Source organism: Electrona antarctica (genome assembly GCF_951216825.1).
Source record: "Electrona antarctica genome assembly, chromosome: 23".
Classification (NCBI taxonomy): domain Eukaryota; kingdom Metazoa; phylum Chordata; class Actinopteri; order Myctophiformes; family Myctophidae; genus Electrona; species Electrona antarctica.
In genome coordinates, this window is record NC_136804.1 from 21,975,394 (window position 1) to 21,994,662 (window position 19,269).

Here is a 19,269-nt window from a genome sequence, read left to right on the forward strand (position 1 = left end):
AAATATTCTTTAGTTTTGGGTCTGAGAGGCTAAATGTCATCAAATGGTGGTCCGTGGCTCAAATGACAAATAAACTAGAAAAAGTGCCCCTAGGGGCACAGGTCTCCACCAGGGCAGGTCAGGTTGTGGCCTCCTGGTGGCGCTATAATAGGCCAATGTGAAAAGGGTGCCATTTCTTCATACGCCTTTGATGGCAATTGGATGATTTGAGGCATTTTGTTCCAAAAATGTGTTTTGCAAAAATCAACCTGTTGGTTGGTATAACAGGCCGTCCTGGAAAATGTGGGGCAGAGGTTCATCGTTGGCATCCAGGGAGTGTGTGTACAAAGTTTGGCATCGACCGGGTTAACGGTGCCGGAGATTAGCTGGTAACGGACGGACGGAAGGACACACACACACACACACACACACACACACACACACACACACACACACACACACACACACACACACACACACACACACACACACACACACACACACACACACACACACACACACACACACACACACACACACACACACACACACACACACACGGAGTGCAAAACATACTCTCTCCCCATGCCTTCGGCCTGGTGGAGACAATAATGGGACTTGGTATGAAAAGGGTTGAAAACCACTGCTTTACAACATCAATCCTTCATTAGTGAGTCTGGCCTCAGTCATCTTTACAACATCAATCCTTCATTAGTGAGTCTGGCCTCAGTCGTCTTTACAACATCAATCCTTCATTAGTGAGTCTGGCCTCAGTCATCTTTACAACATCAATCCTTCATTAGTGAGTCTGGCCTCAGTCATCTTTACAACATCAATCCTTCATTAGTGAGTCTGGCCTCAGTCATCTTTACAACATCAATCCTTCATTAGTGAGTCTGGCCTCAGTCATCTTTACAACATCAATCCTTCATTAGTGAGTCTGGCCTCAGTCATCTTTACAACATCAATCCTTCATTAGTGAGTCTGGCCTCAGTCATCTTTACAACATCAATCCTTCATTAGTGAGTCTGGCCTCAGTCATCTTTACAACATCAAGCCTTCATTAGTGAGTCTGGCCTCAGTCATCTCCAGGCTTGACTATATAGACAAATTCACATAGTCTTGCCCTGTAGGCCAGGTGTAGCCGTCGGAATAATGCTGTTGGGTGAAATCAGCCCTCAACGCCTTCTGTCAGAAATATGGGTCATAACAGAGTCTGGAAAAGCATTCCAGCAGCCAGCCAGGGTTTGGGGTAGGGTTAGTAATGTCCGACATACCGTATGTATACGTTCACCCGTGGCTTCATGCGGTGCCACTCAAAGTGTGGGTTGGGCTTGCTGGATGCATGGGCCAACACCTACTACTATGTATGTCAGAAGCTGTTGAGGGCTGATTTCACCCCCGGTGCCCGAATAATGCGCCGTCGGAATAATGAGAAGAGATCCAGTACAACTAAAAGACGAGTCATTTTATGTTTGGTTGCGCTCTGAAAAAAATAGCCGATCTACAAGCTCACAACGACTAAAAGTAAAGGTTAAAACATTTCAGATGACTAAAATTATTGTAAAATATGACTAAAACTAAATTAAGTTTTATTCAAAAGACTATGATGACTCAAACTAAATCAAAATTTGCTGCCAAAATCAACAGTGGTCTGAAGAAAAACAACCAAAAAAAAGGTGTTGTACCCTGCCCTTTTTTTCTTCTTTCTAATTATTTGTTTGGCCCAAATTTGTTTTGTTGTCATGATTTGTCACGATCCGAGTTGGCTTTGTTCGAGGCTTACAGGTCTTTAAATAAATACTTTTTGAAATGCCTATGGGGAAAATGCATGGGGAATTATTTCCTGGGCTTGTCGTCGTCATGAAAGGGGGCGGGGCTGTGACGCTCTATAGTCTATAGCACTTGACTGTCTTATTTTTATCTGACCATTTTGTAACCCATTTTTCACCCCTGTGTCAATTATCTAATGTGATCCTGGGCTCTACACACCCTCCGCCAACCTGGGGAGAGCAACGGACTTGAACGCATGCTTCCTTCATGCATGAGTGTCCAAGTCGCTCCTTTACACCTGACAGGGGGAGTTTCCCTGGTTGGACGTAGCGTGTGGAAGGAACACGTTATTCCAACCAGTTCCTTTCCCCTCCATCAGGCGCCCCGGCTGGCCAGGGGGAGGCAGTTTAGAGACCAGGATTACTGCATGTGTTTTGTGAGGGTACCTACCCTAGGGGACACGGGGAGAACAGAACACACACAGAAAGGCCCTTTCGCCAACCCCGCCTTGGGTATGGGCACTGATGAACCCAGGACCTTCTAGCTGTGAGGCGACAGCACTACTGACTGAGCCACCGTGCCCCCTAAACAGTATAGCATACAGTATAGTATCTATGTTGATATATGTTACTTGTTCACATGTTGATATTTTGAGTAATCTTTTCTTGACCAACAAAATGTTAAAAATGTTATTTGAATGTTTAGACCGATTCAAGAAAGAAAGACAGAAAGAAAGACAGAAAGACAGAAAGAAAGACAGAAAGACAGAAAGAAAGAAAGAAAGAAAGAAAGAAAGAAAGAAAAATAAATTCAGTGAATGAATTGCTCCTTCATAGACCCACAATGCTTTGCTACTGGCAGAAAGAAAAATCTAAGAATGAGGCGCGCACATACGTGCGTGTGTGCATGTGTGCGTGCATGTGTTTTCTGGTTGAGCGGCATCACTAAGCTCATCCTAGCTGGCATGTTGTGCTAGAGACAGTCAAAGCTATAGTGATGCCCACGGCGGCTCCACTCTCTCCTGGCTTGTCATGCAGGCTGATTTCATTTCAACGTTTTGTTTTTTGATTTAATCAACTGATTTTAAATATATTAATAAATATGTTTTTACTAGATCCTATAATTACATGTTTTGACACCGGCTAAATTAAATTAAATTGGTTCAAAATGTCGTTGCAAATTACCTTAAAATGAATTATTTTATAAATCAGGCATTGCGCTGAGTAACCTTCATCCCACCGCAAGGACCCCAGGACCTTTACCTGGTCTGAATGTGAAAGCACACACACACACACGCACGCACGCACGCACGCACGCACGCACGCACGCACGCACGCGCGCACGCGCAGCCAAAGCGGAGGACAGAAATAGTCAGAGCAACGGAGAGAGAGAGAGAGAGAGAGCAGACGAGAGATGGACAGTCGACTAGGTAACCATGGCAACCGTTCCCATCTGACAGAATGGCAGAGCAGAGTGATCCAGTGGTTTAATGACACAGAGGTGTAGCCTTTAGCCCAGTGGTTCTTTACACTTTTTCATATCCAGGACCCCCATTTGAAAACATTTGTACTCTCTCTGAGTTACAGTCCGATAAGGGTCCATTTGGTTCCTAACTATCATTAGTTCCTATCCCAAATATCAAGTGACACTAATCCAAGACGATGGCTGTGGAGTTCGAGACAGCTTTGTTCTCATGTCTCACAGCACACGCAAGCTCAAAATGACTCCACATTTTACACACAAATTGCTAAGTATTATGCGAAGGATGATAGCATGCTTCCCTCACCGTTAATGCACTTGCACCATCCACAGTTAATGTAAAACTCCATGACACTGTGTTATTGCGCAACATTTCAACCGTGAGTAATGTGAGGCCGTTCGAGCTTCTAGTTACTATTATTTATTTTTTTATATTTGTTTTTGGCTTTTCTGCCTTTATTGATAGTATCAAGTGAAGATGGAGAGGAAAGAGGGAGAGAGAGAAGGGGAGAGACATGCAGCAAAGGCCGTCATGAACGGGACTCGAACACTTCTTTTACCTTTTATGATGATTTTAATTTTGTTGTTATTTTTCACGTCATGATTATGAATTTGTTTGACTGTACCCTGTACTGATTACATTTCTGTTTGACTGTACCCTGTACTGATTACATTTCTGTTTGACTGTACCCTATACTGATTACATTTCTGTTTGACTGTACCCTGTACTGATAACATTTCTGCCAATAAAGTATTCAATCAATCAATCAATCACTAAGCCGCCCTAGAGGTAGGGGTGGGCGATATGTTTTCCGAGCAGTATCATGCACGATACACAATATTATCACAATCTTTTTTTCATGCTGTTTTGATGGTTATTTTTCAACTTAGCCTACTTAACATTACAACCACCTACAAGGTAACAACAACAAAAAGATAATGGAGTAACAGAACATGTAGACCAAAATACTTATTGGGTAACAAAACCGTCGTTCTACACAAGTATTAACACCATGGAGGCCCAGGGCGGAGATATCCGTCAAGTTCAAGTTCATGGTCACGTGCCCAAGGCAGAGATTGATAAATAGGACGGAGATTAATGATATCAAAACCGATCGCATCGCTCCACAGCCTAGGAGCGCTTGTTGCCCAATCCTCGATGAGAGTGACACGTCATCGAAAATGTTCCCTGCCTGTTTAGCTGACGAAAACGAAAATCTTAAAACGTTCATAACTCGCGATCTAAATCATCCCGTCTAATTCTGAAAAAAGATCCTGTGTTTGACGGCCCTCCGCGGTCCAGTCGCTAGTCACGATAGATTTATTCTTACCTCCTGTTGTTGTCGATCGACTCTAGAGTGGTGTGGCTATTGTTAGCTGCTACACAGACATTCACAACAACTTCCGGTGTGCCGGTAAAAGTGGTTTGGGCGCTGATGGGCACATTTTAGTAATGGATTAAATATGTCCGGGCAAGCAAGGTGTTAATTAAGCTATAGAACTGCAAATCATAGAATCCTAGAATAGAATGTGCATTCACTGTATGATATCTCTGAAAAGGCGCCATATCTTCCACCCCTAACTAGAGGGTCTAAGGTCACATTCACACCAGAAAGCTTTGCTGCGATTAAAACGAATCCTGCTGCGCATTGTCAGAAAGTGCACTTCGTTTGGCAGGTGTGAAGGCTTATTCGAATCCTAATGCGTATCAAAGAACCGTATTCTACTCCGAGCAAAAACTGAGGTTTCGCTTCGCTTCCAATCGCACTTGATTACGATTCGGTGCAGGTGTGAATGCAATCCGCAGTAAATAAAGGAAATGAAGCAAACAATGTGGCGGGTGAGGAGCTGAACACAGTTGGAGACGGAGAAGGCATATTTTACGCAGCGCAAAGATGTCCCGTTACCGTGGATAGACGTGGTCGAATGAGAAGACTGAAGCCCTGATCGAAATGAGGAAGAGTACATTAATCAATTGCTTAAGGAAACACATAAAAACACAGCAGTGTATAGCCTACAGAATATTCTGTCTGTCTGTCTGTCTGTCTGTCTGTCTGTCTGTCTGTCTGTGCGTGCCGTAAACATGGAGTGCTGTCACTGTGTGGGGACTGGGGAGTAGGGACTTTCATCTCGATAAACTTGTAAACATTTTGCGCTGCTGTCTGTTATATCAGTGCGCTCAGCGCTGTTCCTCCATGATTTCACTGTGTAGGCTAGTTTATGAATGGAACACATTGATAAAGGTCCCCCCTGCTGCGCTTCCAATTGCTGCAAACCGCAGCAAATTAAATATGCAAGAATCCCAAATTCTCCGCCCATTCGCATTGAGTCTACCGAAGTATTAGGTGGGAATGTAGATTATGGACATATATATATTTATTGAATTGAATATGTATTTGTTTCCTGGCACAAAAGGGGGAAATAAAAACAACAAAAACATATATCGGTATTCGGGATGTCCCAATCAGGTTTTTTTTTTTAATCCCGATTCCGATCATTTGAAAATGACGTGATCTGACCAGATTTCTGATCACGTGATCGGATCGGGACAACCCCAATCGGTATCAGTATCAGCTATCGTCTAAATGTGTTATTGTAATCATCGTATCGGTCAAGAATGTCCATATCGGTGCATCCCTAATTATCATCCATCAGGCCTCTCTGTAACCCTGACCTCCGATGGTTCTCTCTCCTCTTCATCTCTTATCATTCACTCATTCTGTCACCTCTCTTATCTTAATCTATCTGTATACAAGCACACGCGCGCACACGCACGCACGCACGCACGCACGCACACACACAGTCAGCCAGCCAGGTCAATAATGTGATCAATAGGGCTAGTCAGTGTAATGTGTCTCACTTCATTGTCCTATAATGATCCGTCCACAAACGGGACGTGGAACATCTATATGACTCCGTCAACACCTTCTCTGTACTGGCTGAAGTATTAATTACTCTACTTTTGAATTGCCAGTGAGTGTGAAACACGTTAAATAAATGTGCCCTGCCTTCTCCCTCCATCACCTCAATGTCAGGCTGAAGGTCGTTGCTGCTTATCCACAGTGTTACGCAACCCTCCACTGTGTAGGTATAGTGTCAACAAAACACACGCAAGACTCTGAACCCCTAATATTGCTCCCGATGAGCAGGTTGGTGCCTGAATGTGTGTGAATGGGTGAATGTAATGCACAATCTATGTAAAGCGCTTTGGATAAAGGCGCTACTATAAACAGTAAACGCACACGCACACGCACACGCACACACACACACACACACACACACACACACACACACACACACACACACACACACACACACACACACCTCTCCCTTACTCACTCTCTCCCTTACTCACTCTCTCTCTCTCTCTTTCTCTCTTCGCCATGACAACAGAGGCTACTGTGTCTCAAGGAGGATTGTCTGTAGCTTGTAGATCTAACAGACTCAAGTGGCAGACAGTAGTGTCAGCACGCACGCACGCACGCACGCACGCACGCACGCACGCACGCACGCACGCACGCACGCACGCACGCACGCACGCACACACACACACACACACACTGATGAATGCTGCACATACTGTACATCGCTGCTGTCGATGTTTTATTTTCTCAATCATTATAATATCTATATCTATAACTGTTACACTGTGTAACAGTATATAAATTACACCCCATAGTCTCACAGAAATGGTCCCGATTCATTTGTTGCAAATACCACAGACTCACATGATCTGTAAAAATCACACCGGTGTGAAGTGAGTGGTGCAACTCCGTGTGGGGGTCCCTGGGGGTCCCTAGAACATCCAGAACCCCAGGAACGCGCCCAGAGGGCCGGGCCGATTCCAGCGTGCCGGCCCGCGTCCGAAACGGTTGAGAAATGACAGAGTTACCGTGTGGGGGTCCCTCTACTGTACCCTACTGTACTGTACTGGCACACCTGCAATCATCATACATATATACAGTTAATATGTGCGTGTGTGTTTGTGTGTGTGTTAGGTTGCGCACAGGTGGTGAAAAACAACCATGCTGTTTTCGTGCTCAGACGCACCCAGCCACCCACCCACCCACACACATAGCTCCGTAAGGGAGTGGTTGCACCACTCAAAAAATGTGCTGTGGTTTTGGGTCTACTCTACTCAGTGCACCTGCAGCGTTGTACTCTAGTGTCAGTGGTTAAAAAAAGTTCTCACTGTTTAAGTCTGTGAATGTAAAAATGGACCCCACACTCTGCCCCAGATTTACATACATGAAAGGCACCGGGGGAAATTGCGTGCTGTGTCTTTGTGGTCTTTGAAGCTATTTGCACTTGTGCCTGAAGTACTAAGGCAGCAGCGTATTGCAAACATACACAATCTGCATAATAATATGCAATATATACATTATTATTTGCATCTTTGCATGTGGAACAGCACGTAGAGAAAGTGCCATCGAGCGGTGGAATCTCGAGCCGTCAACAAGCTCAAGAATTAGATTAAAAGCTAAATTCAGTGATGCAGAAATATTGATATTGATTTATTCATTGTGAATAATAATAATAATAATAATAATAATAATAATAATAATAATAATAATAATAATAATAATAATAATAATAATAATAGTGAACCCTAGCATCTAGTAGACCAGATCAGAATGTTATGAACATGTACAGAGAGCATTAGCTACAGTGTGTCAGCCTGTGGATGAATTAGAACAAAATGATATATTTCTAATACTTAATAACAATATCATAAGTGTCCTATTCTTCAAGAACTAAGGTTGATGAAATACTGCTCCGATGCGACGCTGCTGGCATGATTATACCCAACCAGAAATTAATTTTTGGTTGTGGAGATGTCATGATGACTTGGTCTATCGTGGGCGTGTCGTAATAGTCAAACCTTCGGCTAAAATTGGAAAACATTTCGGCCGAAAAAGAACACGACTGCAAGCTCCTAATGCCACGTATAGAGCACGTGTATAGAGCTGCTATTTTCACCAAAGCGATTCAAATGGAGGGGACCAATAATTCTAGCCATAACACGCATGTGTGTAAAGGTGCAGAATGCAGAAAGACACGGTACATTTGACCGACGCAATGTAGGCTTTAAAACGCTTTGAAATGGAAAGTGTTGCTGCCGTGCGGACCGCTTCACATCACACTGCTTCCATTGTCATCCAAGCAGCCGCACTCTTCTCTTCTCATCCAATTCAATCCAACCAGTCAAGCAGCAGCCTCCACTTCGCTGGCAGTGAATTGTGTATGAGTGGACGGCATAGTGCACGGTAAAGCCACTCCACTGTCAGTGAGAACTAGAAGTGGCAAATGGTGCATTTATATATAGCGCTTTTATCCAAGGTTTACATAGATTGTCCATTACATTCACCCGCACACACACACACACACACACACACACACACACACACACACACACACACACACACACACACACACACACACACACACACACACACACACACACACACACACACACACACACACACACACACACACACACACGGCGGAGGAACCCATGCAAGGCACCAACCTGCACATCTGGAGCAATTACGGGTTCAGCGTCTTGTTCATAAGGACACTTCGACACGAACGCTGGGGAAGCCCACAGGGATCGAACTGGGAATCTCACGGTTCCCATATTGTTCTACCGGCCATGGTAAATGGTGCATTTATATAGCGCCTTCATCCAAGGCGCTTTACATAGATTGTGCATTACATTCACCCAGTCACGCAATTCATACACCGATGGCGGCGGAAACCATGCAAGGTACCAACCTGCTCATCAGGAGCAATTAGGGGTTCACTTCAGTCTGAGTCTTGCTCAAGGACACTTCGACACTAACTCTACCCCTGAGCCACTGCCGTCGAAATGCACGCTAAAATGCACGTTAAAGCCACTCTGCTGTCTATTGTGTATGAGTGCACGGTGAAGTGCGTGGGAAAGCCACTTAGCTAACTCTAGCATGGTCCATCTACAGTTGACCCATGCACTGTCCTCAACCAATTCCTCGTCTGTGCACGATACTGCTCAGTCGTATCAGAGATGTCTGTCGGTCCACAGTGCATACGATTGTCGTCTCAGAGACGCTAGGCTACTCACTTTTAATAGGTGTTTTATGGTTGTCCGCTTAGCATGTTTTGCGGTGGTTGGGTGTGCATTTTAAATCACGCCCGAGACAAAGCTTGGTTTTGTTATTGATCTGACCTATAATTCCCAGCAAGCTCTCTCTCCTCATCCCACCAGTAAAGGACGACTCATTCACTAGTGAGAGAGTAATCCCACTACCAGAATCAGAATAGGGTCGATGTGGTGTCTGGCTGCTAGAGCCGTGCTTGCAAGCACTCCACTTGCCTTCCACACGTCTTCCACAGACTATTCATAAGTACTCTGCCAAGGTTCTATAGGCTTATCATCCCGCCCTCAATGTATTCACATATTGTACAGTTAATATAAAAAAACATATTATTCAGGCACATTTCGGCCACCTCTTTTGCCCATTAGGACCACTCTACGCAATGTCATCAAACAGAGCCGCGCACCTATGGTAACATCATTCTACAGGCCACAGGTTTCTGCGTTACACCTCTTTTTTTTCCATGGTGCTAGAGCTTCTAGTTACTGTAACCTCGTTAGGAGAGCAGAAGGATAGGATCGGGACAATGCACGCGCTGTAGTGCCAGGTAACTTGTCAGTAAACGTGTGAAGTGAGGGCCGCCCACTGTGGCTGCCATCACATTCATTGCTGATTCACTGCCACCGTATACGTTACGAGACATGAACGCAGTGTGTTCTCATTATGAAATAAAACGAAACCAGTCACAAGATGTATTTATATCGGCCACATGACATCTCACATCGTCAATGTCTGTTTAACTGCAGCCCTAAACCAACATTAACAGGCCATAGACTTAATTGGCTGCTCTTCAGTTTTTGTTCAAAAGTGCTCTAAAGTCTAAACAAACACTAAAAGTCTAATAATAGACTTGGCTGCCATATGACCAAAAAGAAAGCCAGGCATTGGAAGGGCTAGTGCCCCTCAAAAGAATATATATAAATAAAAATAAAACAAACAATTTCTATTACTTTTCCCCTTTGTGCCAAACCTAAATCGAATATAAGTTAATACAACTTAAACAAACAAAAGCTGATTTACTCACCACGGTGACGAGGTGCCGTGCCGACACCGGGTAGCGTGTTGCTGGTCCCGCTGGCCCATGCTCGGGCTTGGCCAGCAGGTTCAGGGCTCCATGGCCGGCGGGCACCTGGCGGAACCGCGGCGACAGGAAGGGCACCGCTGGCACCAGCTTATTGGCTGAGGTGGCATGATGGTGGCGGGAGGAGTCCGGTGCTTTGTCGCTCTGCAGGTTCGAGTCCCGGCGAGGATGATGGACAGGCGATGGGAGGCGTTTGGAGCGATGATGGGGATTTGAGAGAAGCGCCTCATGGTCACCCGAATATGTGTCTGGAGGGGGAGAGACGAAGAGCAGGAGGGTTAAACCATAGACGTAGACGCCTCCTTCGGCTCTGGGCCGTATGTATCTTGCCAAGATTCACAGAATCGTTCACGTTCGGTAGGCCAATCAGAGGCAATGTAAACATTTGTTTTCTCATGCCAATATAGCTCCTTTGGATTGAATTGATAAGTCCCGGGAAAGATGTGCTGTGATTGGCCAGTAGTCACTTGAGTGGCACCAAAATGGACCCTTGAGTGTCACCAAAATGGACCCTTGCGGGACCCTTACAGGTCCATTAGAATTCATGTTACACTCTCAAGAGTTAAATTATTGTTAAACATCTGCATTACTTCATTTACAAGAAGTCTACACAATTAGAGAATGTAGAATAATTGTTATTTTCATTAACATTTGCCTGTCTCTATGGTACAACCAACATCAATACAGGATGGGATTGTGGCCAAATCCTATCCAACGATAACAAAATATTCTACCGTAAATCTTGGTTGGATGTGCGAGGCTAAATGTCATCAAATGGTGGTCCGTGGCTCAAATGTTGAATAAATAATGAAGCTTGATACGAAAAGGGTTGAGAAACCCTGGTGTATATGGAATTGCATATTTGCGCAATAACTTTATTTTGGAGCATGCAACATAAATGCCCATCTCCCTATCCAACCCAAGACATTCCACTGCACCACCACCAGAATACCAGGAAACCCGTAACCGCAGAAAGACTACTGTCTGTCTGTGTGTGTGTGTGTGTGTGTGTGTGTGTGTGTGTGTGTGTGTGTGTGTGTGTGTGTGTGTGTGTGTGTGTGTGTGTGTGTGTGTGTGTGTGTGTGTGTGTGTGTGTGTGTGTGTGTGAAACTGTGAATATTATCTCACTGGCAAGTCGCCCAGAAAGCCATCAGCTTCTGTCTGACTCCCATTTCCACAGGTCTGGAGAAAGTGAAATACAAGTGGAGACTGTCTGACAGACTGGCACAGCCAGTCAGACAACCTATGTATCACTGAGACTGTCTGACAGGCTGGCACAGACAACCTATGTATCACTGCCTATGGCTACCGGTCTGATCATCCGTTAGCCGCAATTTGCAACACTAGATTTTTTTGTCAGGTGAAACCTGACTAACAACAGCTCATGAAACGTAAGCGACCTAGTCATGATTGGCTGCCCCTAAGCCAATGGTATACTCTGAAACGCCGCCTAACCCAATGGGAGTCTGCACCACTTGTGTAGCCAATCACGTAGTAGCAACCTAGTCATGATTGGCTGCGTCCTATAAGCCCTGCCCCGCACTGCGGTAGTCTGGCAATGCCGCATCGCAGCCACTCTAAGACCGCAGCTCAAAGTGACAACAGCTGCTAACGCTATGAGCTAACTGCATGGACAGCATGGAACGCCACAACAAAACAGAGTGATTGAAAAATAGATAGAGCCCTGCGCGGGAGTGATTTATTGATCCTGCTCCCGCTCGCTCCCGTTGAATTTCAGACCAATCCCGCCCGCGCCCGCAATGATTTTATTTTTGACCGGCCGCGGTGACCTCCTGTCCGCCGCTCCCGCCACGCAACAAAAAAAGAAGTCCCATTTAGTCCCGCACCATCCCGCAATTGTATCGTTTCGTCCCACTAAACCAGCAATATTTCCATTGGGATCGGGGAAAAAAATACATTTACCCAAACAGTTGCTGAGATTGATCAGGCGTGCATGCACGAGAGAGGAGTTATGTATGTGAGGAGCTGATCACAGTCACAGATAGAGGGAAAGTGTTATAGGCCTATTATTTATGCTATATATATTATTATTGTGTCACAGTCTCACAGTCACAGACATTGCGCAGCACCGCGCACATGCATGCTGGGTGGGGGAGAGAGAGAGAGAGAGAGACAGAGACTGCGTGTTAAAAGCCAAATATAGCCTACTCATCGTTGTGTTCTGTTTCACGTTATTGCTGAGTGAGTGACGCACACAGGGAAAAGCAACAGGGGGTTTAGAAGCGAAATGTCCATTGTGGAGACACATGCATGGAGACATGCATGGAGACACATGCACTTCTCACAGAGTGATTAGCCTACTAATGATCGACAGGTGCTGCTGCTTTGGGAGCGTCCCTGACGATGTTTGTTGGAGAGAGTGAGACTGACTCCACTGTCCCCTGGTGCTTGTCCAGCGCATGGAAATTATACGTTCTCATCAGACATTCATATTTTGCTAAATTGTAGCCTATATAAGCTCTGTATCTGGTTAATTGCGGGAGGATGCGGGATGCGGGATACATTTAATTATACACTTTATCTCATAGTTTTTTTTTTCTCACCTGTAAACACACATTTAGCAACAGAAACTCTGGTCCTAATCTGAACAGGACCCCTGCATGCTGTCCAACCAGTGCCTTGCACAGTGAGTGTTTAGCTGCCCAACCGATTGCCAGTCCTAGACTGTGAGAGTCACTCTGAATCATTGTAGTGCAAATAATACCAAGAACGATAAACTGTTTCACAGCTTTAGTAAATGTATATTACTAGACCTGTACGTGCCCGTCGGCCACTGGCCTACTTGGGAATGATGCAACTTGGGAACCTAATAATACCCGTTGTCATAGCACCAGTTATCTGTCTGTCCCTTTTGTGCGCATACTATAGAGCGTCGCAGTCCCGCCCCCTTTCATGACAACGCCAGGCCCAGGAAATGAATCCCAATGCATTTCAAAAAATATTTATTTAAAGACCTTTTAAGCATCGTACGAAGCCAACTCGAGTCGTGACAAATCATGACACACACAATATTTTGGACCAAACAAATAATTACATAGAAGAAAAACAACAACAAAAGTGTTGTAACCTGCCGTTTTTTTCTACTTTCTAATTCTTTGTTTGGCCCGAAAAATTGTGTTTGTTGTCATGATTTGTCACGACAAGAGTTGGCTTTGTCCGCGGCGTAAACGTCTTTAAATAAATATTTTCTGAAATGTCTATGAGGAAAATGAACGGAGAATCATTTCCTGGGCCCTGGTAGGGGGCGGGACTGCGACGCTCTATATAGAGATCTAGTATGCAATATCTGTTGTCATACCACCCATTTTAACTGTCTGTCTGTGTCCCACATGGAGATGTCTGTATCTGTCTGTCTGCCTGTGTCTGAAGAGTGGACTGGTTAAGTAATCAATTGGCAAGTGTGGGGTTGCCATGACAATCAATTGGCTGAGGCAGAGGCTGGATATTGCACAGGTGAGGGGATTTAGGCTGATTAGGCCCACTGGCAGAGCCTGACCAGAGCCTTTTGTGGTGATTCTGGAGAACCGGGGGTCCGACCGACTCGATACCAGGCACTGCACTCCCTGTGTGGGGGTGTGGAACGTGTGTGTCGAATGTGAAGTCGGTGGGGCAAACGGTTCTCGAGTTACGTGCATCACAACCGTACACACACACGCGCAGAGACGCATTTATAGTAGGATTATGTTCCTCGATTCAACCACAGTTCACAGAATAATATAACCTTACATCCCAATTAAATGGAATGAAATGAAATACAATCATGTATCAAATGAAATAATAATCGGGGTTAACTAACTAATATAATCAATCATAAATTAAGAACAAAAAATGTGCCCTGGGTGGCATTCCTTTGCATTTAACAACACTGTGTACTCACTACTAGTCCAGTGGTTTTCAACCAGTGGTCTTGGGAGGGTTCCAGGTGGTCCGTCAATACAGCATGGAATTGTGGACAAAATCTAATCCAACGATAACAAAATATTCTTGGGGTTTAACCCATTCTGAACGGGAACCCCAGTTGGTGTTTTAAGCATTATGTTATGCTTTAGCTATTGAAAAATAGCAGATCTACAAGGTTCCGCGCTACGAGCTTGTAGGTCTGCTATTTTTGAAAAATCGTGAAAATGTGGCGCAAATTTGGAATATATATTCTTTCAGAGCGAACATTTTTAACTCAAAACTTTGCTTCTGGGGGATGCCTGGAACAACATTTTCAAATGGGGGTCGGTGGCCTTTACATATCATTTTTGTGGTCCTTGACATGAAATATTGAGAACCACTGATATAGAATCATAGGTATTTCAGAAAACTGTCAGGATTTAGAAGACATTTTTTAAAATTTTGATGTCAGGCCAAAATGGGTTGAGAGGCTAAATCTCATCAAATGGTGGTCTATGGCTCAAATGCCGAATAAATAATGGACCCACTGCACTAGCCTACCATCTGTTTCTGTGTTTGATTCATGGCTGGTTACACATTTTTATTTCTGGAGAGTTTTAGTGGATTGCTATCAATGGTGCTGAACCAGCGAGTGAAATATCGCAATACTGTACATCTGCTGGTTGGATTAGGCCTATTATTATTATTATTATTTGAGGTTTTTTCGTACACCCTTCTATACCACATCATCACCCTCACAATCTAAACCCATTTCCTCTGCCCCCTCTTAAGAAATAATCGCTTGTATCGTTCCATTAAATGCATTGCTCATAATTATATGTCCAAGTTAGTCCATGCACCAAAATGGACAAGCGTTCAACCAAGCTCCCGCACAAGACAGTCAACATAATATGTCCAAACCTCACTGACCTGCATGGTGCAATCATGTAATCATGCAAGCAAAGTAATCCACATTTTTGTGTAATGGCTGCCAATATAAGCCGGTCCCACAATAAAAGCTATATAGTTTACAATGTATCTTGCTGTTTTTAATGAAGCACCCTTCATTGCAGAAAATATAATCCCTCCCTCGTGTGCCTGATTGTTTTATTATGAGGCTATACTCGAGTCTGCAAATCAGGATCACGGTGACCCCAACCCCAAACAACTGGTCTGGTGGCCAGGCAGATTCTGTTCCTCATCTCGTACTGGGGATAGGCCTACCCTTATCCAGGTCCATCTATCTATATATACATGCACCAAGACTGTACGTACTGTACGTGTGCCCGTCTTACAAGACGGGTAAGACGTATCCACGTAACTCGAGAACCATTCTTCCCACCGACTTCAAATTCTACACAAGCGTTCCACACCCCCACAGGGAGTGCAGTGCCCAGTGTCGAGTCCGTAGGATAGCCAGTTGTCCAGAACCAGCACAAAAGCCTCTGCCCGGGCTCTGGACCTGATCACCCCTATATCTCCATATGGAGCTGGCCTGTTCTGACATCACAACACTTCATATTTGGGCATGCCTGACACAGAACACTGTATATAGTAATAAAGGGACACAGAGAGACAGCATGGATCTCCAACTTCCATCGTTCCCGACTCTGTGCTCTACTACAGCCAGGTACCGGTCTAGTCTATCTGTAAACGCACCCTTCAAATTTGACACACGCATTCCACACCACTACAGGGAGTGCAGTGCCCGGCCTTGAGCCGGTCAGATACACGGTTGTCCAGAACCACCACAAAAGGCTGTGCCCAGGCTCAGGACAGGGCCCAAATTAGCCAATTGGCCACACCTGATATCCATATATGGAGCTGGCCTGTTCTGACATCACAATGATGTTCTGGTATCTGCATAGACTCCATATTTGGGCGTGCCTGACAAAGAACTCCATATATGGGCATAAAATGCCCAACGGGCACTGCTCTATATATTTATAATTCTGCATTTGAGCTATGCACCATTGATGTTGGTACCATAATGGGAGAGATAAAAGGCAAACGTTGATAAAAAATAACAATTCTCACATCCCTGTGTAGACTTCTTGTAAATGTTTAGATTTTTAACAATAATTTAACTCTTGAGAGTGTGAAATGAAACCAAATGGACTCTTACGGGTCCATTTGGTTTGATTTTACACTCTCAAGAGTTGAAGATCTATAATTCCATTTGATTACCAACTCTCCATAATTTAGCTGGGGACCACCTGGCTGGAACCCCCTCAAGGACCACTGGTGGTCCCCGGACCACTGGTTGAGATTGAGAACCACGGCGACAGTGGCGACACAATCTCAAAACATACATGGAGTCAAACATTGGCAACATCATTATCCTTTTATACCTGCTAGCCTATTATTAAATGGCACTCACCTGAAATGGCCAGTTGTAAAGATATGAATAATGACAGAACTGTCATGAATCTTCTCAGTCTTCTCATCCTTGAAAGCCTCGCCTTCGCCCCTCGCTCGACTCGAGTGAAAAAATAACAAAATAAGCCAAACCAGAACCGGTTAAATGGAAAAATGTAGCAGGCTATAAACGGACTTAGAGTCTAAATCATATTAACGCTTCAGTCCATTACAGAGAAAGAACAGGCTATGCAGGCTCGGTCATGGAAGCATGTGCCCCACTGCCCTCGTCTCCTCTGCACACATCCTTAGGTAGACGCGACACTATACACAGACAGACAGGTATTCCGATTCAAAGCAACGTTTCCCTGCCAAGTGTGAAGCACATTTCTGCCTTCTAATTATTGATGATGAGAGCGTAAACAACTGACTGCATGCATGGCGCGGCTTGTTTGTTTCATACCTCGTTTTTGAAAACAGCTAGGCTAAACGTCCGCGTCTATATCGGAACCAATTGCTACTGATCTCTACCGTATTTCTACAATATTGGTTGTTTTCTGACGTGCGGAGGAGAGGGTGAATAGATGGATGGATGGATGGATGGATGAAGGCATGATGCGAGACGAATGTGTCCTCGAAGCGAGATAAGAAGCAGAGATAGGCGTGGTGTATAGGTGGCGCGAGAGAGAGAGAGAGAGAGAGAGAGGAGAGAGAGGGGGGGGAGAGAGAGAGAGAGAGAGAGGGGGGGGGGGAGGGAGGGAGGGAGTAGAGAGAGAGGGAGGGAGTAGAGAGAGAGGGGATAGAGAGAGAGAGGGGAGAGAGGGAGGACAGAGATGGGAGAGAGAGAGAGAGAGATGGTGATGGACTCGGAGGGAGGGAGGGAGAGAGAGAGGGGGGGAGGGGGGAGGGAAAGAGACCACAGAAGGAGAACTAAAGAAGGATTTTTATTTTATGTCATTTTCAATGAGAAAGATGCACAGTGGCTCAGCACGCGAGATCTCCCCAGGGCAGGCAAACGGGCGTATCATCCATTTCCCATTGAGGTTTCCCATTGGCTGATGTTAATGAAGTGAAGTAATTGTGAATTAAATTCAGCCGAATTATTCAGTCATTGTAGTGGGGATAAGTGGAGAGCACTTCAGCAGTTTGTCCACTCACTCAATTGGACCATGTGGCTCTCAACCTGTGGTCCGGGGACCACCAGTGGTCCTTGATAGGGTTTTGCATGGTAACCAAATGGAACCTTATATCTCTTTAACTCTTGAGTGCGTAACGGGTCCATTTGGTCCCATTTATTCTTAAACATCTGTAGAACTTAATTTACAAGAAGTCTACACAATTAGACAAGGAAGAAGGAGGATATATATATATATATATATATTAGGGGTGCACCGATGTATCGGCCGACAATCGGTATAGGGGCCGATATTCGCCTTGTTAACTGCCATCGGTGCATCGGTAAAACACTAAAAAACCCTTGTACGGAGATGTAGGCCTATAGAGCGGTTGCGTGTCGCTTAGTGCATAGTCAACGTGTTACCGTTTGGGTGTCAATCAAATCAACTGCATGAGTGAGTCGGACTTAAGCGTCTTTTTCCTGAGATCCCATTGACTGACACAACAACAACAACAGACAACATTTAGAGGTGCATGGGCATTGGGCACTGGGTCTGGGTTGGAGTAGCCTAATTTAAAACACTGTCCGGCTTTGTTTTGAGCCAATAAAATACCATGCGTTATTGTAACAGCCAGGCGCATCGCAGTCAGACGAAATGCGACATTGATTAAAGTTATATCATTTTGTCATGTTGTCATTTTTATATAGAGGGAAACATACAGGCTACACGTGTATGGGTAAGGGCGCATCGATGTAACAGGTTTCAAATTAATATATATTTGATTAATTGCCAGCGGAGAGGTCCGCATCTCATTCTAACAGCAGCAGCACGGTTTATATACCATAGGACAAGTCGAGTCATGTGACACATCACAGCCACAAATAGTTCTACAGCATTATCTAAAATGCACTTCCGCATACCTCACAGGCAGTTACTTGGATTCATGAACATTGCATGCATGAAATGTGCCTCCGCGAGAGAGGGAGGGAGAGAGAGAGGGAGGGAGAGAGAAAAGGAGAGAGCCGTGCGTACAGGCAGGCAGAGAGATATCAGTTCCACCGCTCGCGGAAAAGTTTACAGACGGGAGGACGGACAGAACTGTTATCTTTTGACTGACAAAACATTTAGAGTTTAGGTCTATCGGGTTGGAATGATTTTTTGGAATCGCATCGGCACGCATTCTCGCTCAAAGGAAATGAAATGTCGGTCGGGTCAAACCGAATTCCTATTCCTATTGTCTTATCAACATATTAAACAACTTCCAAGTTAACCAGCCAAACATATAAATTAAAAGCCTCCAGTCGCTGCCGCTCCTCCACGCAGCAGCAACCGTTTGGTTTGTTACATTATTGCTGACATGATTAGACTGAGCCTCACTGATTCCGTGTTTATTATGATAAACTTTTCATTTCATATCAGACCATATGCACTCGTAGGCCTAGAATAT

At 44.8% G+C, this 19,269-nt stretch overlaps 1 protein-coding gene across 1 annotated transcript in view; it reads right to left on the minus strand.

Annotated features, from left to right (window-relative positions):
• The window catches only part of ptprr (protein tyrosine phosphatase receptor type R), a 53,482-nt gene extending 36,156 nt beyond the window's left edge, over positions 1-17,326 (minus strand). Inside the window, exons 1-2 of the mRNA XM_079494239.1 lie at positions 16,727-17,326; positions 10,390-10,694 (exon numbers count right to left, since the gene is read on the minus strand). Coding sequence (XP_079350365.1) covers positions 10,390-10,694; positions 16,727-16,793 — 372 coding nt within the window. The 5' untranslated portion in view covers positions 16,794-17,326. The remainder of the gene's footprint in view (positions 1-10,389; positions 10,695-16,726) is intronic.
• Positions 17,327-19,269: the final 1,943 nt, after the last annotated feature.